Consider the following 19,398-nt stretch of genomic DNA (forward strand, 5'->3'; position numbering starts at 1 on the left):
CAAATATTCTCCATGATTTTTGTGGAAAATATATGAAACATAAGAAGTAGAAGCTTATTACAAGTAGTTACGGCATTAGATATAGGTAATTGACCAAGAACATTATCCACAAATGTATGCCTATAAATCTCTAAGCAGATAAAAATTTCTCCAGTTATAATTACTGCTTTAATTTATATCCCATTCTTTTACTTTTGCAATCATTTGTTTTATAGGTTAATTATGGAGAGTTCCTGAATTTGTGCTATTTGCTAACTGTAATAGTCATGAGTGATCAGTCATAGGATCTTGCTTCATCATATTAGATGAGTTTACAGACATTAAAAGGAAAAAAATGCCTACACAGGCAGAGTTCATTTCCAAGAAATATTTATACTTACCACTGTGGAATTTGATTTCTGCAACTACTGATGTCAGTAAAACTCTTTCTCATGAACCAAAAAGATAAGGGACAGGAAACAAGGGCACATTACTATACTGTTATTTTCAGAATAGCTGTAATTACAGGCATACTGGCTATAATTCATACGTATGGCATTTTGGACTATTTAATGTGGCATATCATACTTTTGTTGTTGGGTAAGAATGAGATTGAACTTGGTGGCTCATATAGACTCTTAGTCTTCGATTAGTGATATCAAAGCAACAACCAATAAGCTACATTGCCTCATCATGCATTGGAGAATGTTTTGCAAATAGAGAAAACTTTACTTCTTTCTGAGGTTCTGTCATTGCCAAATCTGATAACAGTTATGGTACCTGGCAAAGCTAGGCAGCCTTTTGACCTGGAAAGCTGAGCAATGAGATGCTCTTATAGTTTTGTACAATGGCAATGATAGTTGTCCATTCCTTTTCAGATCTCCTTTTTCCACATTAATAACACAGTAACGTTCTGGAAATGACATGTAATTTCTAGATTTTAATTAATGTTTCTCTATTATTCATTTATAAAGATAGCTATCCTCTATCTCTTCTTGTCCTTTTCTTGCAAAGTTTCATGATCACTTCTGGCTGAGTGCTCCACGAAACCCCGTGATTTTTTAGAAAATTACCCCTTGACCTTTTTATAAATGATGGAAAAGTTTTGGTTTTGCTTCTGGTTAAAATGTGGGATAGGGATCACCAAAAATAGATTTCTGTGTATGTCAGTTTTTAAACAACAGGAAAACGCAAATGTTCTTGCCATCATCATATATATAATATTTCCTATAGCTCAACTTCGTAAGACTAAAACTGACAACAGCAAAAAACCTCAACATTAAAGCTAAAAATTGGGGTTGACACTCATGAATTTAAGCAATTGTACCTTTGTTTCTTATTTTTCAAAAGGGTGAATTAAGGACAAAATGTCAACCTGAATTTTTACCATTATATTTCCATGGTTTTGTGGAGTCAAGTCATTAATTGCATTAATTTGTCTGTGATCTAATAGCATGGTAATCCATAATAATTCTTTTATGTATAGCATGAAAAGGGAATGGGTTTTGCTGCTTCTAGATTAGCAGATTGAATTACATCCTATGGAATATGAAGAAGAAAATGTTCCAGAAAGAAGCCAAAATTCTAAAACCATGAGGGAAAGTTATTTCCATCATGCGTTAATGCTTCACTCTTACTTGTTACACTTAGAAACACCTACTTGTTAAGATTTTATGCTCTTGGCTACCTGGATATCTGACCAGGTGATAAATTGGAAGTTGTAGAAGAGGATAACATTGCATAAATCTTAATATAAGATTTTCTCTGTGGAAAAAAACATGGAAAAGTAAGCTTTTCCCTTTTTGCAAACTCTAAGGGTGAAATTTGCTAAGATTCTTTAGAGAGTAGATTAGTTTCTGCAAAAGAATAATGCAATTTTGTGCAAATTCATGCAAGTCTTCATCTCATTCATACTCAGCTTGACCAAAGTCGGTGGGAACACATACCTAAGTAATGGGTGCACAACTTATCTAATATAATAATAGATTTTATATATACCCTACATTTTTCTTTTGTTGCAACTATTCTTGGCTACAGTTACAGCTGTAGATATTGTTGATGGAATATGAAGTGGGATCTTTTTCTGATCTCAATCCTGTCCTATCTCAGTTACGTTTTAATAATTCACTCCACTCTTCTGAAAAACTGTCTGGCTTTAGGCATATAGCCTTCTAATTATAGGCATTTTCAAGCCATGTTCGCTCTCCTGTGAATCAGTCTACTCTGAGTAGTGCATATCTTTTGATATACAGAGTGATATAAACTAGAAGAGTAGTAGGTCTAAAGAGCCCTTTTCTCAACATTGATAGCTGGTATGGATGGACCCTCATAAGACTGAAAAGATAACAATGAATAAGAAGTTAGTCATAGAATCATAAAAATAATAATTTTGAAAGAAATATTTGTAAGTCTTCTAGTTTATTTCCCCACTCAGCTAGCTCAGGGCCTCATCCAGTCAAGTTTTGAAAATCTCCAGGGACCTTATTTCTTCTTCCCATCCTAGTTCTGTTTCCATTTGCCTTTTGTCTTGAATGAACCACAAACGTGAAATGTTAAGTCTGTTGTCTAGTCTGAAATAAAGCACAAAAAAACCCCACTCTTAATCCTATGAAAAAACACCATGAGTTTAACAGAATATCATTAAAATTCATTACTACATAATGCAAAATAGATAAATACCATGTTTATGAATAAAAGTAATTCTCATCAAATTGCACATAGTATGTCTAAACTGTTGATGAGAGACTATAAAGGATAGCAAAAAAAATATGATCATGTGACAGCCACCTCATTCTGCCACAGTCCATGAGGACTCTGATTCTGATTCTCTAGTCCTTATTCTTTCAGCCTTTCCAGAAGATTAACAAGCATCTAGAAACCTGCAGAAATAAGAATAAAATAGAATTGTGACAGAAGCTATTTTCCTTTCCTGCAAATTGAATGTCTCTCTATCTCATAAGGAGTAGCACTATTTGTGCTAATACCGGAATACCGATTGTCCAGTGCTCACGGCATTTCGATGTGATGGCTGACCCCTGACTGTCTAGTTCAAGCAAAGAGAATCTGTCTTTCCTATCACTGGATACAGTCCAGGCACCTGATTGGTATTCACTAATGGTTTTCTCTCAGTATCACTTAAAGTAGCAGATTCACTTGATATAACAGTTCACTGCACCAAAGTAAACTTTAAATTTTTCTTGCCTCTGGGCATGTTGTTACAAAGTAAGTTTTCAATTATGTGCAGGCTATTGTTATTGTTCTAGAAAAATATCACTGTTACATGGGTTTAAAATTACTTGGTCTAGGTTATACTTTAGCCGTGAAGAAAAGGAAATGCAGCTTTCTTTCAAATAGCAAAACTGGAGAATATACTACAATGATGAAATACATGAAAATGAAGCTGTAATTACTAAGGATTCCTAAGTGAAAAATGACAGGAACTAATAAAATATTCTCTAAAAATGTTGGAATGCTATCTAATTACCAAGTCAAGGAGAGCAGTTATTCACAATTAATCAAATTAATAGGTTTTGGATTTCTAATGTTTTCTTTCTGTATGAGTCCATTGAGGTTTAAGTAGTGGTTGCACGTACTGTGTGTACATGTTCCAAATATGGCCAGCTGTAAAACTGAAATATCGCTTATGGGAGATGCCAACATTTTTTATATGTCTTCTTATTATGAAAAGGATATTAAAGTCAATATTTAGAAGTGATTAGGTAATAGATATTCAGAAGAATTACTGGTTGGAAATAAATTTAAATATTTCATCTTGATAGTTTGGGATTTTTACCTGAGATATATTTTGCAGCTTCCCAGTTTAAATTTTTGGTGCATTAAATTTTCAGTAACTCTAGTCTTTTGTGAAGTGCAATTTAATTCTTGAGTCAAGGACTCCTTTCAGTTCTGCTCCTCTGTATTAGTACTGAGATTTTTTTAATCAGGAAGTATTTCTGGACACAGACATTTTAAGGGCAGAAATACAAAAAATGAAAAAGCACTATGTTTAATTTATAGAGATAGCTTACAGATAAGACTCTTTTTAGATTTTTTTCATTATGTGGTCTTGGTAAATAAAGCACAAATGTAGTGCTTTCAGAACCAATATGTCAAGTCATCTAGGGTGTGTCTTTGGATGACTTGCACTGACTTCACCTGAAAGTGTTTCTGTATGGTTTTCTTTATGATTCAAAGCAGTATTCTCTGTGAATGAAAATCATGTCTTTGATGTCTGAGGTATTCAGTTTTCTTAACTCTCAGGGATGCCCCCTCCTTAACTTGTGACATGTGGCAAACCCTAAGAATATTAGAACTATTCAAAAAAATTAATCAAAGTATTTTAGAATAGGAATCAAAATAAAGAACAGAGGCCTTTCCTTTATTGTGCACTGAATATGGACTTGGAGGAATTCAAAACCTGTTTGTATGCTTTTCAAATCAGAAATATTTTCTTTCAGGAAATTGTTTCATATTTTCTAAAAATGTGGGTTTGGTTTGTCAATGGCAAAAGCTTGGTAGCTGGAAACATTCAACAGAACAGGGGTTGTGGTTTCCATGAATCTTCTGTGTAAATGCTTTTCGATTTTAAATGGCCCTCTGGGTTTGTGACTGAATACTTCTCGTAGACCAAGAAGATTTAATAATCAAAACGATATTATTTTTATTTAGTGTGTGGTTTCTTCATGTCTTAAACAAGACTGTTTGTTCTCTCACTTTGCCTGAGGATACATCTTGCTCTAGCTGTGTGATTAGATTTTAGATACATGCAGTTGAAAATAAATGCAATTATCTAAATAGATGGAAGGCAGAAGTAAATTGTGCTCAGCACATAATTGTAAAACCAGAGATGCAGAAACCTGAAACACTAAATCTGTTTAATTTTGGTGATGTAGCACCTAATCCTTAGCAATATTTTAAAGATGAGGGGGTTATTACCTTATTGGCAAAATCCTCTGAAAGAGTAAGAAGGCTTAAATACTTTGAAGTTTTAATATCTAAGACCCAATAGACTTACCTCCATATATTATCTATATACAGGCAGTATAAATATGTCTTTGGTATTGTGAGTGGGGATAATTTAAGAATATGCATAGGATATCCTGAACAATTCTAGGTAAAGAGATTAAATTTATCAGTGTTCTGTAAACTTCATAACAAAACACTTTATAGGAACATATGAAAATATTAAATATGGATCTATTAAATAGTAAAAATATGTATGTTACGTGGTGGCCAGATCATGTATAAATTTAAAGTATTTCTGCGAGTACTCTGTGTAACAGTAACGACCCAATCACTGTTATGTGACAGAAACCATCTGGTGCATTCAGCAGTTTCATGAACGATTGTGTGTGAAGCTGTGATTTTCATTTTCATTGTAGAAAGGCAATTTTTTTTGGCAGAAATGGCAGATTTCATGGGGCAACATGAAATTTCCTAAGTGCATTATTTTAATAGCCTGTATCAATCAAACAGGCTTTATAAGATGCTTGAAATGTTTCAGGGCCAGCAGAAAAGATAAAAATGCTTTTTAGTTTGTTGGAGCTTTGCTTTCTTGCTACTCTTTTCTCTGTGTAAGTAGTAACGCCAACATTCAACATTTAAGAATCCGTAAGCTAATGTAAAAATTGTGGTATTAGTGTAAAAAAAAACTAATATCTTTTTTAAAGAGTGAATTTAAATTCCTGCTTGTCAGCTAGTTTTTGAACCATTAAAGTTCACATTTTTCACGTTTTGCCTATAGTTATCAATAATTGAAAAATGGAAAATTCTTATTTATATTATGTTCTCCTTAAAGAAACAGATCATTTAAGTATGTGACTGTTGTTGAGACTTTCCTTGTCTAAAAAATTGCTAGTCAACCCAAGATATGTAGAAATCATTAGGGTTCTCTAAGTTTCACATGACTGGATGGGCAGGTGAATGACAAAGATAAATATCTCAAAATAAAGCTGGAATGGTAGAGATATGGCATAACTATGGGGAAGATCTCAACAGGACCTTTTTAGATACCAAATTCAATTGGAAGACAAAATCTGTGGGAAATCAGATTTTGTTGGTTTCTGTGCCCACACAAAAGTTCAGTAGAGAAAGCTAGAGATTCTTTATCATCTGCCCTTTGGAACACTGACTTAATATTGCATCAAAAGATACAAAGCTTGCAGAAGAACATGTGAATTAACAGCCTAGTATTTGTGAAAATTCACATCTGAAGTATTTCTTGTCGTTTTCTTCTAAACAATTTCAGCTTCCTCTGGCACTGTGGGCAAAGTTCTTGCCCTTCATATAAGATCATTGATTTATGTAAGTGAAAAAGGAAACGAAGACACAGATTTAGGAGAAGAGAATTTGTGTCCTCCTTCGAGATATTTCCCAGGAGTTCCTATGTTCTCTTTTCATTGTCTGTTTGCACACATCTGTCTTGTATGCTCAGCTGAGCAAATCTAAGAACAAGCCACCTGGGTCTACCAATAAAGTCCCTATGTTCATAACATCGATTGCTGAGTTATGAATATTGTTTGAATCATTCTATGCATGTATAAAGAAAGAACTTAACAGAAAATAAAACTAAGATAAGAGTAGTATTCTCTAGAAAATGGACAGTTTCACATGTTACCCATGAAATTCACACAACTGAAATTATTCAACTCTGACTCGGCATAATAAAATATAAGGCCTCAGAATATATCTTTTTAATACAACAAATGGATTTCATACCTGAAACCAAAATTATACCAAATAGTGAATAAATAACCTCTGAATAAATTCTCCAAAGGTTCTCCTCCTGTGAAAGTTGAAAATAGTGTCTTTTCAGATGATGGTAAAAATCACAAAATAAGGGCTTGACTGGTCCTTTGAAATATTAAAAGATTACTGCAGAAGAAAAAGCATTCTTCTTGACAAAAGTTGCCTCAAACTCGACAATGTATGAAACAGAGGGGGATTCCAGGAGTTGTGTCAGTGACTGCTATAATAAAATATGGGTTTGGCATAAATTCCTTTTAAAAAACATAATTTCAAAATTTAGTCATAGGATAAGATAGACCAGAACCTCCTGTGTCTATGAATTTCACAGCTGATCCAAATTAAAATATATTTCTTCCTTCTAGTCATTTCATTTGGTAGGCTTAATGAAATACTACATCAAGTAAAACCAAAGAAATCCATATTTTTTCTTTAAAATCCAAGGTGATTCTGACAGTCATACAACATTAGTATAACGTGCATCGAGTATTAAATATGTGACAATATAAGGGTACAGCACTTAATTATAACTATCTTTGCATGCTTTACTTTTCATTTCATTTTCCTATTATATAAAATGGTATTGTCGTATACAGGCTGTTATCAGAATTGCTTGTCTTGATAAGGGTTGATAGTTTAATGGTTCTTTTTTCCCCTTTGAAAGGCAGAAGGGCATCCTAATGGTAATTGACTTTCTAAAGGTGTACTGCAATGCTCAGTGAAGCAGTTGTGTTTGATTCAGTAGGCTGGAACTACACAATAATTTCAGCTAACAGCTCTACACCAGAGTAGTCAAATGCCTGGAAAAATGAGGTAACAATGAATTGCTCAGAACAAGAGAATCAGCCATTTTACTACTAGAAATTAACTGTGGAAACAGAATTGAAAGGCCTCTTGTGTTCCCTAGGGATAAAATGATTGTGCAAATAGAAAATACTCAACACATGAGTATTATTTCTCCTCCTGTTGTTTCTATCCAAGGATTAACATAAACAGTTTTCTCTCTATGAGCTCCATGCTGTCTTTAAACTTCTTAAAATATAGATAGATTCTTTAAGAAATACTAAGAAATATATTTTCTTTCTTATCAACATGGTGCTTAATATTTTACTTCTTTCAGAAGTACATTCAGCATAAGTACTTCCTTACCCTGACTTCAATAATTTATTCATTAAGCTATGAGGAGGAGTAGAAGTCAGTAGAGATAAACTGTCGCATGGAATGCGCTGTAAGAATCATCCCCCTCTGGTTTCCAGCAGCCCCCAAGGCATTCTCCAGTAAAATAGAAAAAAAAAAAACAAACGCAAGGTCTCTCTTGCTTTTTAGGCACAATGGTTCTTCAGGGTGGTCCAGCTCACCAGGAGGTGTTATCTCTATGTAAATGAAACACCCTTCTCTTCCTTTTGATTTTTTTCTCTAAACATTTTATTGAGTTCTTGAATTCTGGGGGTTTTGGGGGGTTTTTTGGTATATGCATTTTTGTTTCTTCATCTTCTGTGCCGACTGGGACTGTCTTAACAGGGTCAGGGTAAAGCATACTGCAACTGTACCGCCAGATTGTGAATTCCTTTTCCTATGCAAAATACTAAAGCAGACATAAGGGCTACAGTAGCCTTGAAGGGTGCTAACCAAGAAAGTTAATTAGAAGTTGCTTCAGCACAGCCTCTTGACTTTCTCCACTACCAGCGCCCAGGCTCTCATTGTCTCATGGCAATGCACGAGACATCGTCTGACATAGATGGAAAGGAAGAGACACTCAGTATGAGTATCTAGTGCAGTGGGCTCACAGGAGAGAGGCACATTTTTCTGAAGCCGTTTGATGGGTGAGGTTTCATATCTTCTGACACTGCCTGACATTCTCCTACTTTATTACCAAGGTTCCCATATGAGTCCAAGTCTCTAAGGGCAGATCCAGCAAAATATTCAAACTTCTATCATCTTATGGCCGATTTCAATAACCAGTAAGAGCCCCGTTTTGTCAGATGGAGGCCTGGACATCTTAAGTTGAGCAGACAAATCTGCAGAGGCTTTTCTTAATGATTTTTGTCATTCATCTCTGTTCTTTAGTCCCTGTCTCTAAATTGAGAAGATTATGCTTATTCTCACAAGGACTTTATGAGGATTAATTCATTAATGTTTGTGAATCTCTTGATTTGCAATAAGATCAAGAAAGAAGGGATGTATGGAAAAATTAATAACTAATCGTCGAGTGTTTTTTGTTCTTTCCATGCTGAATGTCTTAAGGAAAATAAATGGTCTGTGAACAGGCAGGTAAAAAGAATAACAAATTGCCACATAAAGGTGCTGAATAGAGTTTTCACACAACTCTTATTTCTGCTATTATTTACCTTTTAGAGTTTACTTTGCAACATTAAAGTTTGGTTTAGCATTTTTAGTAGATTGGTTTTCCTGGGTTGTTTTTGTGTGTGTGTTTTCTCCATATTTATATTCTACTTTGCAGACAGGGAAAAAGCACTTAAGAAATATATGCTTCTTCTCTTGAGCAAAGCCATGAAGCAAAACTAACGTGGTATTTGTAAATATCTTCATAAGTCCAGACTATCTGAAAATAGGATTTAAAATGACATTTTTTTTTCCAAATGAAAAGTACATTTTGAAAATCCCATAATATCTACAAAGTCTTCTTTTTATAATATTTTATCAGAATTCCCAGGAAAAAGGGACGTGAAATGATGTGACACATGAAAAAAATCAGGAAAAATGATTTTAAAATGAGGCTTATAAATTCAGCTTTCTGCAGAGCAGCTACTTATCTGTCTGCCTGCCGGGTCCTTGAACTGTGGCATCTGGTTAGCTCAGAAGTTAATGACCATTTTCTATATGGATTATTTTCACAAAGATGTTAAAATCAAATCCCAGCTAAAGGAAAAATAAAGGGAAAGCCATCTTGCTGTGCCTCCTCTTTAATTTTCCTGTCTATTTTGCAAGTGGCTAATAGATTGACATCTCTTCCTGTATGAAGTGTGCCCTAGAAGTAAGTAAACAGATGAGTCTTTTTTTATACTGAGAAAGAAATTAATTTTTCATTAGTATCTTTATATCTCTAACGTGGAGCTTTCTAGACTTGTACGTGCAGACACAAATACTTCTAAATATATACATTTTATTCAGGTAATGTCTGCAATAAAGACTATCTGAAGCTATTAAATCACTTCCTTATATATCACCATTTTGTCAGCCTCTGCAGAAAAAAAACTTAAAGTCAGTCTTGCATTACACCCAGAAAGCCAAGGTCTAATCCAGAATTCATTCCAGAGTCAAGGTTCTTAATCTGGAAACAATTTAAGGCTAGAAAATAGACAGAGACACAAACAAAAAATTCATCACTGGGTAAAACTCTCATTTTACTTGCTGACTTACTGAGTAATATTTATGGAAATAAACTTAGCAGGATACGCTGCATGTTAAGTTAGCAGAATGGATGCTGCCTGCAGGCTATTGCAGTCATTCTTGCTGACATTATCCTGTTTCTATCAGATTGGCTATGTAGCTTCCAGTATTTTATGGTAGGGTTTGCCCTACAAGAGAAGTTCTTGCTGAAAGGGAGCTGGAAAACCGTAAGCTGTGATGTCAACAGAGACACATCACCTCAAGCAGTGTCTGCTGCTTTGTTGGGGGGCATGTCAGTGCGTGTAATAAAAAACATTGTACTTACTGGTCTCAGACAGCTACAGCAAAAACTTAGGGGTTCCCTCTAATGTTCACTGAGTATGATTCCTCCTCGCACAAATTACTGCATATCATTTGAGCCTGGTTTTCAGGCAGTAGGTGTTGCCTACACTGCAGCTAAGAGGTGCGAGTGCAGCATGCTGAGGTCTACCAGCCTAGCTTTAATCTAACTAGCTTGTATAACAACATTAGTGAATACATGATAGAATGAGCTTCGCTAAATAAATGTATGCTGATGTGAAAGCCTGCTAGGAATCATCAGGACATCTGGGTGGCCAGCAACAACAATATACAAATTTTAAAAACTCTTCCCAAGGCATATTGAAACAACTGCTTGGCAATTGCCTCAAAGCCTCTAATCATCCCACAGATATTTTACAGTTTTCCCTGTAAAACAATTTGAATACATTATATAAATTAACTGCTTGTCAAGATCAAATTTTACCTGAAAAAAAGGGTTTATTTCCTCCCTGTGGTTTCCCAGCCTTTAAAGATTTTCATGCATGGCTATCTCGACTACAGCCAAACCTTCCCTGTTAGCTGGATAAATCATAACAGTCATATTTGTCACAGCAGGGTTCTTCTCTCTTCTTACCGCTGCTACTGGTAGCCTGAGTATCACCGTTTGCATTTGTGAATGATAGAAGAGTAACACAAATAGATGAAATTTTCTCTGGGTCCTCAATCGCTGCCTCTTCTTTTGTGAGGAGAATACAGTCCACTGGCTTAATGAGAACAAAAAATAGAAAATAGAAAATTAACTTACAAGTAGAAGTAATTGGCAGACAAAAGCTAGTTCCTGACCCCAAGGATATAGACCTTTAAAACCAAAAGGTAGTCCTGAGAGGGAGGAGTAAATCTAAGGCAAACAGCGTAGGAAAAAGATTGATCATTATTTTCAAAATAAGAAAACATCCTTGGGTGGGGAAGATGGTTGAAAAGCACTTACTTGCTCAATCTACAAAGTTGGTCTTTATAGTACTGCTTATTACATTGTTCTTTGCCCATTTTCAGCAGCATTGCCCCTTACTTCTGCTCTTGTGTGGCTGAAGGACACTGAAACTTGGCTGCAGCAGCAAAAGCAGCAGAACTCGGCATCTCTCCAGTTACAACCCTTACACTCAGACCACTTTAACTGGTCTGTAAAATCTGCTCTCTGGACATGTCCAGGCAGTGCTATACGAAATACCAGTGGATGTTATTATTAGGCCTGCACAGAGAAAAGCGGATATGGGCTTCTCCGTAAGTCAGGCTTTGGAGGGAACTACCCTAACCGAGAGGATCCTTCAGATAAGATTATATTCTTCTTGCTCCTGCTTAAACTCACAGAGAGGCAATTGTGTTTCTTGGGCTTGGAGACAAACTTCTGGCTGCCATGATTTGCTCAGTTCCTTCATTTACAATAATTGTGAGGTGCCTTGTGTTTAAACTTAGGATGGAATTAAGAAATCTTGTTCAGAAACAGATTTTCTGCATGACCTTGGACACTTAATCTCTTCTTGCTTGTTTTCTCATCTGTACAACAGGGATAATAATGTTTATCGACCACAAAAGGGGCTGTAAGGCTAAATTAATTAATGTTATAAAGCACTTTGATTCTCTTAGATAAAAGAAGTATGAAGAACAGCTACTTATTATTTGCATTTTCTTCACTTTTTATTCATGCGCTATCATTTCTACTTCAGCTTTTTCTTCAGAATTATTTGCCCTAATCATCTCATTTGGATGAAAAAGCACAAATTGTTCAAAAACAGTGAATGCATAGAAACTAATGGTTGGAAATGGTTGGTCTACATTTCTTAATTTTAAGTGTACTTCCTCACAACTAACATGTGTGTAGATCTTCTTGAACAATGCTTCTTCTCTTTGATGACTTTCCAGTGTGGTCTTTTCTCCTTTGTATACTGTTTAAGTATATCCACGAGCTCACAAAAAAATGGGCAGGACTATGCACTCCTGTTCTTACAATTTAACTTCTATTGCTTTAATTGTATTTTCTGTTCACTCTATTTTAATCCCATTCCTCTCTTGCTGAATTTTCTTCTATTTGGCATACTTTTTTTCCCTTCACCCTTCAAGAATCCCAAATCCACCAATGAAGAAACAATTGTATACACTCATTTCTGTTTGCTATTTTACTTTTTGGGTGGGTTTTTTTTTTTTCAATGAAACAAGGCAGGCAGTGTGCTGTGCTGGATATCAGTACAGTGCACCTTGAGTACACTAAAACCGTTTGATTTCACTTTATGTCATTTCTAGAATGCATTTTCTTTCTTTTAGCAATGAGCCAGGACAGGAATTTGGCTAGATTTTGCTACATTTTTGAAGCACTGTGTAGCTAAGTGCTTCCAGAACATCTGATGCTACTGTTCAGCAGCCTGATAAAAGTGTGAGATTATCTGACACCCAAATACTAGCTTGTATGAGACTTTAGATAAGAATATGATTTAAATGTATGTATCCAATCTGTAAAAAGTAGCAGCACTGCAAAAAAAATGAAATTATAGGTTGCATTGTAGGTAAATTCTATGGTGTAATCACTTCAGATGACTTTGAAGTGGGTTCCTGTACTCGCTTCTGTATTCCTATTTTTCTGTTCCTTATGATTTCTTAGATAAATTTGGATTAACTTTTCTATGCCTCATTGCTTACCCTAGTCATTTCCTGAATTTCAGAAATGTCTTTGAACATGTCTTTGTTAAAAATAATAATAAGCTATTAAGCTAGCTTATTCAACATGCTCAAGTCAAAAAATATCTACAGTCATTTAAACTGCACTGAATGAATGGATTTTGTAAGGACACAGCTTGTTCATTGGAATTCGTTGAGCTATACCAAATAAGCCAAGTCTGAAGAAACAGTATATATTTAATGACTTTGAAGTTATAAAATCTGAAGGGCTTTTTGATGAATGTGGAGGATGGCTTTCTCTGCTCTGTTTACAGCTTAGACTATTAGGACAAAGATTGAAGGTAAATGTTAACAGGAAATTTTCTGGGGTCTAATTCTGTTTCACAAGGAGGTGGGGGAAAGAGGTTAAGAAATTCTAACACTAATTCTGAGGTTGACTTAGATGCTGATTTATTTAATCTTACTATGTCTCTGTTCCTGTAAAAATCTTGGCTTGCGATGCCTGAAATTGCCCAATATTTATAACATATTTTAGAAAACTAGTGGCCAGATCCTAGTGAGAATGTGTCCCACAGTTATCAGATTCTTCTTAGTCTTGATGGACAACTTAATAGCAGTGCGTGGGAAGCATCTGTATTTCCCCTTTACTGTTTCCCGCAACAAAAGAGTGGCTTGAAAAGAAACTAATTTTGTCTACTGACAGAAGACTATTGGTTAAGAAGGAAATTAGTCAGGATGTTCAGAGAACGAGCTGAGCTTCTAGGTGTGGTGGAACATTTTCCCTTTTGTCACTGAGCAGCATTTCTTCCAGCTGTAGTCTCACATGGGGCTGGTGCTCTCCACCTCAAAGACCGCAGTAGTAGAAGTGCTGTGCTCCATCTATAATTTTGTGGTTTGCTTATATAAATGGAAAATGTGATGGTGGTTTGTTTTGCTGAATTTGGACGCAGGAATGCAGGATGCCGGCTTCAGTAAGAAATCCCCTAAGGCTTCAGTGTAGCCTAATGAGCCTACATTGGAAAGACTGCTACTTCCAAGCAGTTCAATGGCATTTAACCGGTTAAAGGGGTGTGAAGCGATGTTTTTCAGCCATCTAATACAAGTCTTTACAGAAAGATTAACGCTTAGGTTAGCAGTCGTCTTGGATATTTATGAGATCTTGCTGAAGTCTGAGGACCTCACATTTTGATGCACTTTCAAGGCTGGGTGTTGAATGAGTGAGGAAAAGTGTGGTATATGAAAAGGGATATTTAATCCTCCTGATTTCTCCAGATTGCTCCTCCGTGCAGAAAAAAAACCCCAAAATTAAAAAATTGCCAAGTGGACTGCTCCTTTTCTCTTTGCTTAACTGAACGCCTTTTATCATCCAGGAGTCAGGAAAATGTGTCTGTGATTTCACTGAATTTCCCTGGGAACATTTTCAGGTTAATGTGAATACAGCTGCTTTGTCTGAATGTTTTTAATTTATGAGGCTTGCATAGTTAATAACCATTAAATATAAATATCTAGGTGAGTGGAATAACTTTACTTGGCATGTAGGTTCTTTCATTAAACAATGTTTTGTTCTTATGACTGTAATAGTAACTACATTACTAAAGATGTAAATATAAATTGTTAAAAGTGGGTCTTATTAGGTGGACTTTTTATTAAATAATAAACTTTCTGCTCTTTTCTTCATACAGTACAGTGTTTATTTTGACAATACTTCATTCTTTGCTTTTCTGGTTTTAGGGGTGGGTTTAATGTTACAGCAATATTGCATACTCATACTTCAAGTAGGTACAATTATTAAAAAGCAGTGTTTGACTACAAGCCAGGCAAATTAAAATATCTGTTAATATCTCTCAACAGATTTTACCTGATTAGCGGTGGAGTTCCTTTCATTATATGTGGGATTACGGCAGCAACCAATATCAATAATTATGGGATTGAAGGCAATGCACCATAGTAAGTATAAACTATTCTTATAAAATTTTTAAAGAAAGCATGCTCTTTTTCTTATGCTGATAAATGTAACTGACATTGTAAAGGGTACAGGCATACAATTTAGGATGACATTTAATATGAAATTTTGTTAAATAATAGCTATGAAAGATCAGTGTTTTAATATGGGGCTTGCTGCTTCACCTCTACCGATCTGACTCCAATACGGTTAATGGAATCACTTTTCATGTACAGAATTACTCCTCATTTACATCTGAATAAGTGAAAGGATATTAACAATAGCTAATGGATGGTGTATTTAATGGAGCTATTAATGAATTAAATACTTTCAATTTATTATCTACCTTGAATTGATATTCTTCAGGTGACTTATTTAAAGTAATTTACAAATAATTATGTGAAAAAAAGACAAGTGAAAATCCCTCCTCCACTTCCATCCCTCCCTTAAAAAACAATTCTTTTGGATTCTTATTACCTGGAAATATTCCAGTCCCAGTGTCTTGCAAGCCTGTTACAGCCTTCTAGTGTACTGTTGTGTTAGTGTTTAGTTTACTTCCACAAGCTGTCCAGGCATCACGTTGTTATTACTTCTTGGTATAAAGCATGAGATATCAGTAAAATACAATAAATCTTCCCCTACAAGTGTAGCAGAAAGTGAATGAAGACTGTAAAGTTAAATACACTCTGTGTAAATTATCAGGATGGCAATGACTGGCACAATAATAGATATATCACTACTGCCAGCACTAGTACTCTAGAAGACATCACTTTTAGCCACTGCTTTGAGCATCTGTTGTAATACATGTGAAACTAGTTATGTTCTGGGTAAGAAAATTAGAAACAAAGGAGAATGGTTTGTAAGTGAGCATTTGGGTCTTTAAAGGCATTTTTATAGGTAATTGAAATTTAAATTCTGGTAATAAATTAGTACATACCATGGCTAACTGTTTGATCTGCCTAGGGCCCAACTCATATTCATATATTTATTCAAACTTATCCAATTAAATAATCACTTATAATCAACAGTATATTAAAAGACTCAATTATGTTCGTAAATGTAAGACATTTTTCATTTTGACACAGTCACAGAGGTCATACTTCTTTAGTCATGTTAATCATAGCAACTCAATACATGGTACCACAGTCTGTACAGAAAACAAGGCATAGGTGAGGGATGGTTATTAGACTGAGTAAAAAAACAGCTAAACAACAGCATCATGAGCTAAATGCCTTATTCATTTTTAATAGTATTAGTACAGTAAATGTAGATGCAAAACTTGAACTTTTTTTTTTACAGAACTGACTTTTTTAAGTGATCCACACTGAGATTCCACTTGAAATAAGAGCATCCCAAGAGATTGTTCCACTGGGGAGTGCACCATTCTCCATTTTATATCAAATATGCATTATTCAAATGTATAGAATCAAAGAATCAGAATGGTTTGCGTTGAAAGGGACCTTAAAGATCATCCAGTTCCAACCCCCCCTGCCATGGGCAGGAACATCTGCCACCAGACCAGGTTGCTCAGGGCCCCATCCAGCCTGGCCTTCAGCACTTCCAGGGATGGGGCAGCCACAACTTCCCTGAGCAACCTGTGCTGGTGCCTCACCACCCTCATAGTGAAGAATTTCTTCCTAATTTCTAATCTAAATCTTCCCCCTTCCAATTTAAAGCCATTCCGCCTCATCTGATCACTACATGCCCTTGTGAAAAGTCCCTCCCCAGCTTTCTAGTACGTCTTCTTCAGGTACTGGAAGGCAGCTATAAGGTCGCCCTTAAGACACCTCTTCTTGAGGCTGAACAGCCCCAACTCTCTCAGCCTGTCCTCATAACAGAGGTACTCCAGCCCACTGATCATCTTCGTAGCCCTCCTCTGAACCCATTCCAACAGTTCCATATCCTTCTTCTGTTGAGGATTCTAGAACTGGACAGAGTATTCCAGGTGGAGTCTCACAAGAGCAGAGAAGAGAGGCAGAATCACCTCTCTGTCCTCCGTGGTCTTCCCAGGCACAGAGGTGAGGCTGACAGGTCGGTAGTTCCCAGGGTCGTCTTTGCAACCCTTTTTAAAAATGGGCACAACGTTACCCTTCTTCCAGTCATCAGGGACTTCTGACTGCCATGACTTTTCAAATATCATGGAGAGTGGCTTGGCCACCATATCAATCAATTCCCTCAGGACTCTCGGATGCATCTCATCAGGTCCCATAGGCTTACATATATTTAGGTTCATCTGGTGGTCACGAACCTAATCTTCCCCTCTAGTGGGAGGGGCTTTACCCCCCCACCCCCGATCTCCATCTTGTTCTCCTCTGACCCAGGAGGGTTAAGGAGAGGAGTTGTCAGTGAAGACTGAGACAAAAAAGTTGTTGAGTACCTTCTCCTCTTCTGTTGATATAAGGTCACCATTTTTGTTCATCACTCAGGGTACACTTTCTTTAACCCTCCTTTTCTGGTTGACATATACGAGTAGAAGTCCTTCTTGTTAGTGTTTGCTTCTCTTGCCAGGTTCAGCTCCAGCTGCTCCTTGTCCTTCCTGACCCCATCCCAGTGCAACCAGACAGCGTCCCTATACTCTTCCCAGGTTATCTGTTCCTGCTTACACTGCCTGTGCCTCTTACACTGCCTCTTGTTCTTCAGTTTGACCAGCAGGTCTCAACTAAGCCACACTGGTCTCTTCTCTTCCCTGCCTGATTCCCTACATCTGGGGACTGAGCGCTCTTGCACTTTCTGGAAAGCATCCTTAACTATATGGCAGCTCTGTTCTGCTCCCTTGTCCCTGAAGACCATTTCCCAGGGTCTTGTACTTCATGTATTCTTATAGCTTTGTGCTCTCTGCTCATCAAATTAAATACAGGTGGCAACTTACCTGTATTTTCACGGATAATTTTCAGGGAATGTTTTCATGTGCATGTCTAACAGCAAAATATATACTCCTTGGCATATTTCTACATTCATGAACGAATGCGCGTATCTTTTTGTTTAACCTTCCAATGTTAAAATTGTAAAGTAGTTATGCTGCAGTTTCTTGCGATAAATAGCCAGTGGGACTGCCTCTTTTTAGCTGAAAGGTTCTCAGCCTTGGAGAAAAATTCATTCTGCCCTTTTTATAGTAAGCAGTAGATGATTCCTGGCTTGACAAGAATGTGGTATCAGAAGGTTCTTCGCTGTTTTGGAGGGATTGCAACCAATCACACATGCCTAAATGAGTATGAAGGGTCACACAGTGTCATTTTAGAGCTAAAATGAATCATGACAGATCACCTGGGCTGTCAGTGGGAAATTAGCTATATCCAAACCATTCCTGACAGTTATTCATCCGAGGTGCTTTAAATGCTCCGATAATGGATATACCACACTTTATTCCAAAAAGCGTATTATCCTAATTATCTGAACAACTAGGAAACTTTTTGAAAAAACTAATTTAATCTTTCTTGCTGCAGGTTAAGTCCATTACTTCTTGTCCTAGTCCAACAGAAAAGGAAAGTAACTTATTCCTTTTTCTAGAAATCCATGCAATATTTAGAATATAAGAATATAATAACACTTGTCCTAGCTTATATCTTAAATTCAGTAGCCTTTCTGTAACTGTAGCTAAAAGCAGATTATAGAGAAGAGTAAAAACTAGGCAAATATTCATTCTCCCCCTAACCCAAGTTCTTTCAGTTTCCATCTGGGATTTCATTAGCCAGAAGTGTTATCTTTGCCCATGTTTATTTGATTAGATCATTCATCCACAAGAAAGTCCTGTTGGACTGCCACTAAATTATGCAGCTGACTAAGGCTTATTCAGCTCATATTGGCCTGTGAACTACTTTAAGCTGCTCTAAACCACTTATGGTTATACTATTTAGAGCCTGGCAAACAATGATCCATGCTACATTAATATTATGCTACCAATGTATCACAAAGAGACCATCAATTACCTTAATTTTTCTGAGGACATTCAAATTGATGTAAATTAACTCCCAGGAATTTTAGAAACAGTGGAGGATTTGGAAATGGGATATATCTTTTGGGTCCACTCACTGCACAAAGGGGGTAACTGTTCAACTGGAAGTCTTCTTTCAGTCTCTCTTATTACTCAAGCTGTTCTCTGCTTGGCAACAAGAAAATTCTGCAAGAACAATCTTCAGGCTTAAGAGTTTGTATCAAAGTTCATTGATACAAACCACTGAAATCTGTACATTTCTATTGCTCACATAGATTGTTTAAACTATGCCTCATTTGCTTTTTAATCAAAATATTAGCGCTGACATTTTTAATAGTAGAAAAAAGAGTTGACATGAATGGTCTTACACTTTACTGCAATTCTAGATTCTAAACCAACGTACATTTCTTGAAAATTTTCAGCTTTAACATCCTGTAAGTTATACTACACATTTTATTCTATGAAAAAACATGAAAGCGAT

The 19,398-nt window shown here is 36.1% G+C and overlaps 1 protein-coding gene across 2 annotated transcripts in view; it reads left to right on the forward strand.

Moving 5' to 3' along the window:
- The window catches only part of ADGRA1 (adhesion G protein-coupled receptor A1), a 264,781-nt gene that overhangs the window by 241,083 nt on the left and 4,300 nt on the right, over positions 1–19,398 (forward strand). For both annotated transcript variants that reach the window (XM_054071764.1, XM_054071765.1), the window contains one exon: positions 14,896–14,991. In XM_054071764.1, coding sequence (XP_053927739.1) covers positions 14,896–14,991 — 96 coding nt within the window. The remainder of the gene's footprint in view (positions 1–14,895; positions 14,992–19,398) is intronic.

This window comes from Cuculus canorus, chromosome 7 (assembly GCF_017976375.1).
Source record: "Cuculus canorus isolate bCucCan1 chromosome 7, bCucCan1.pri, whole genome shotgun sequence".
Lineage (NCBI taxonomy): Eukaryota > Metazoa > Chordata > Aves > Cuculiformes > Cuculidae > Cuculus > Cuculus canorus.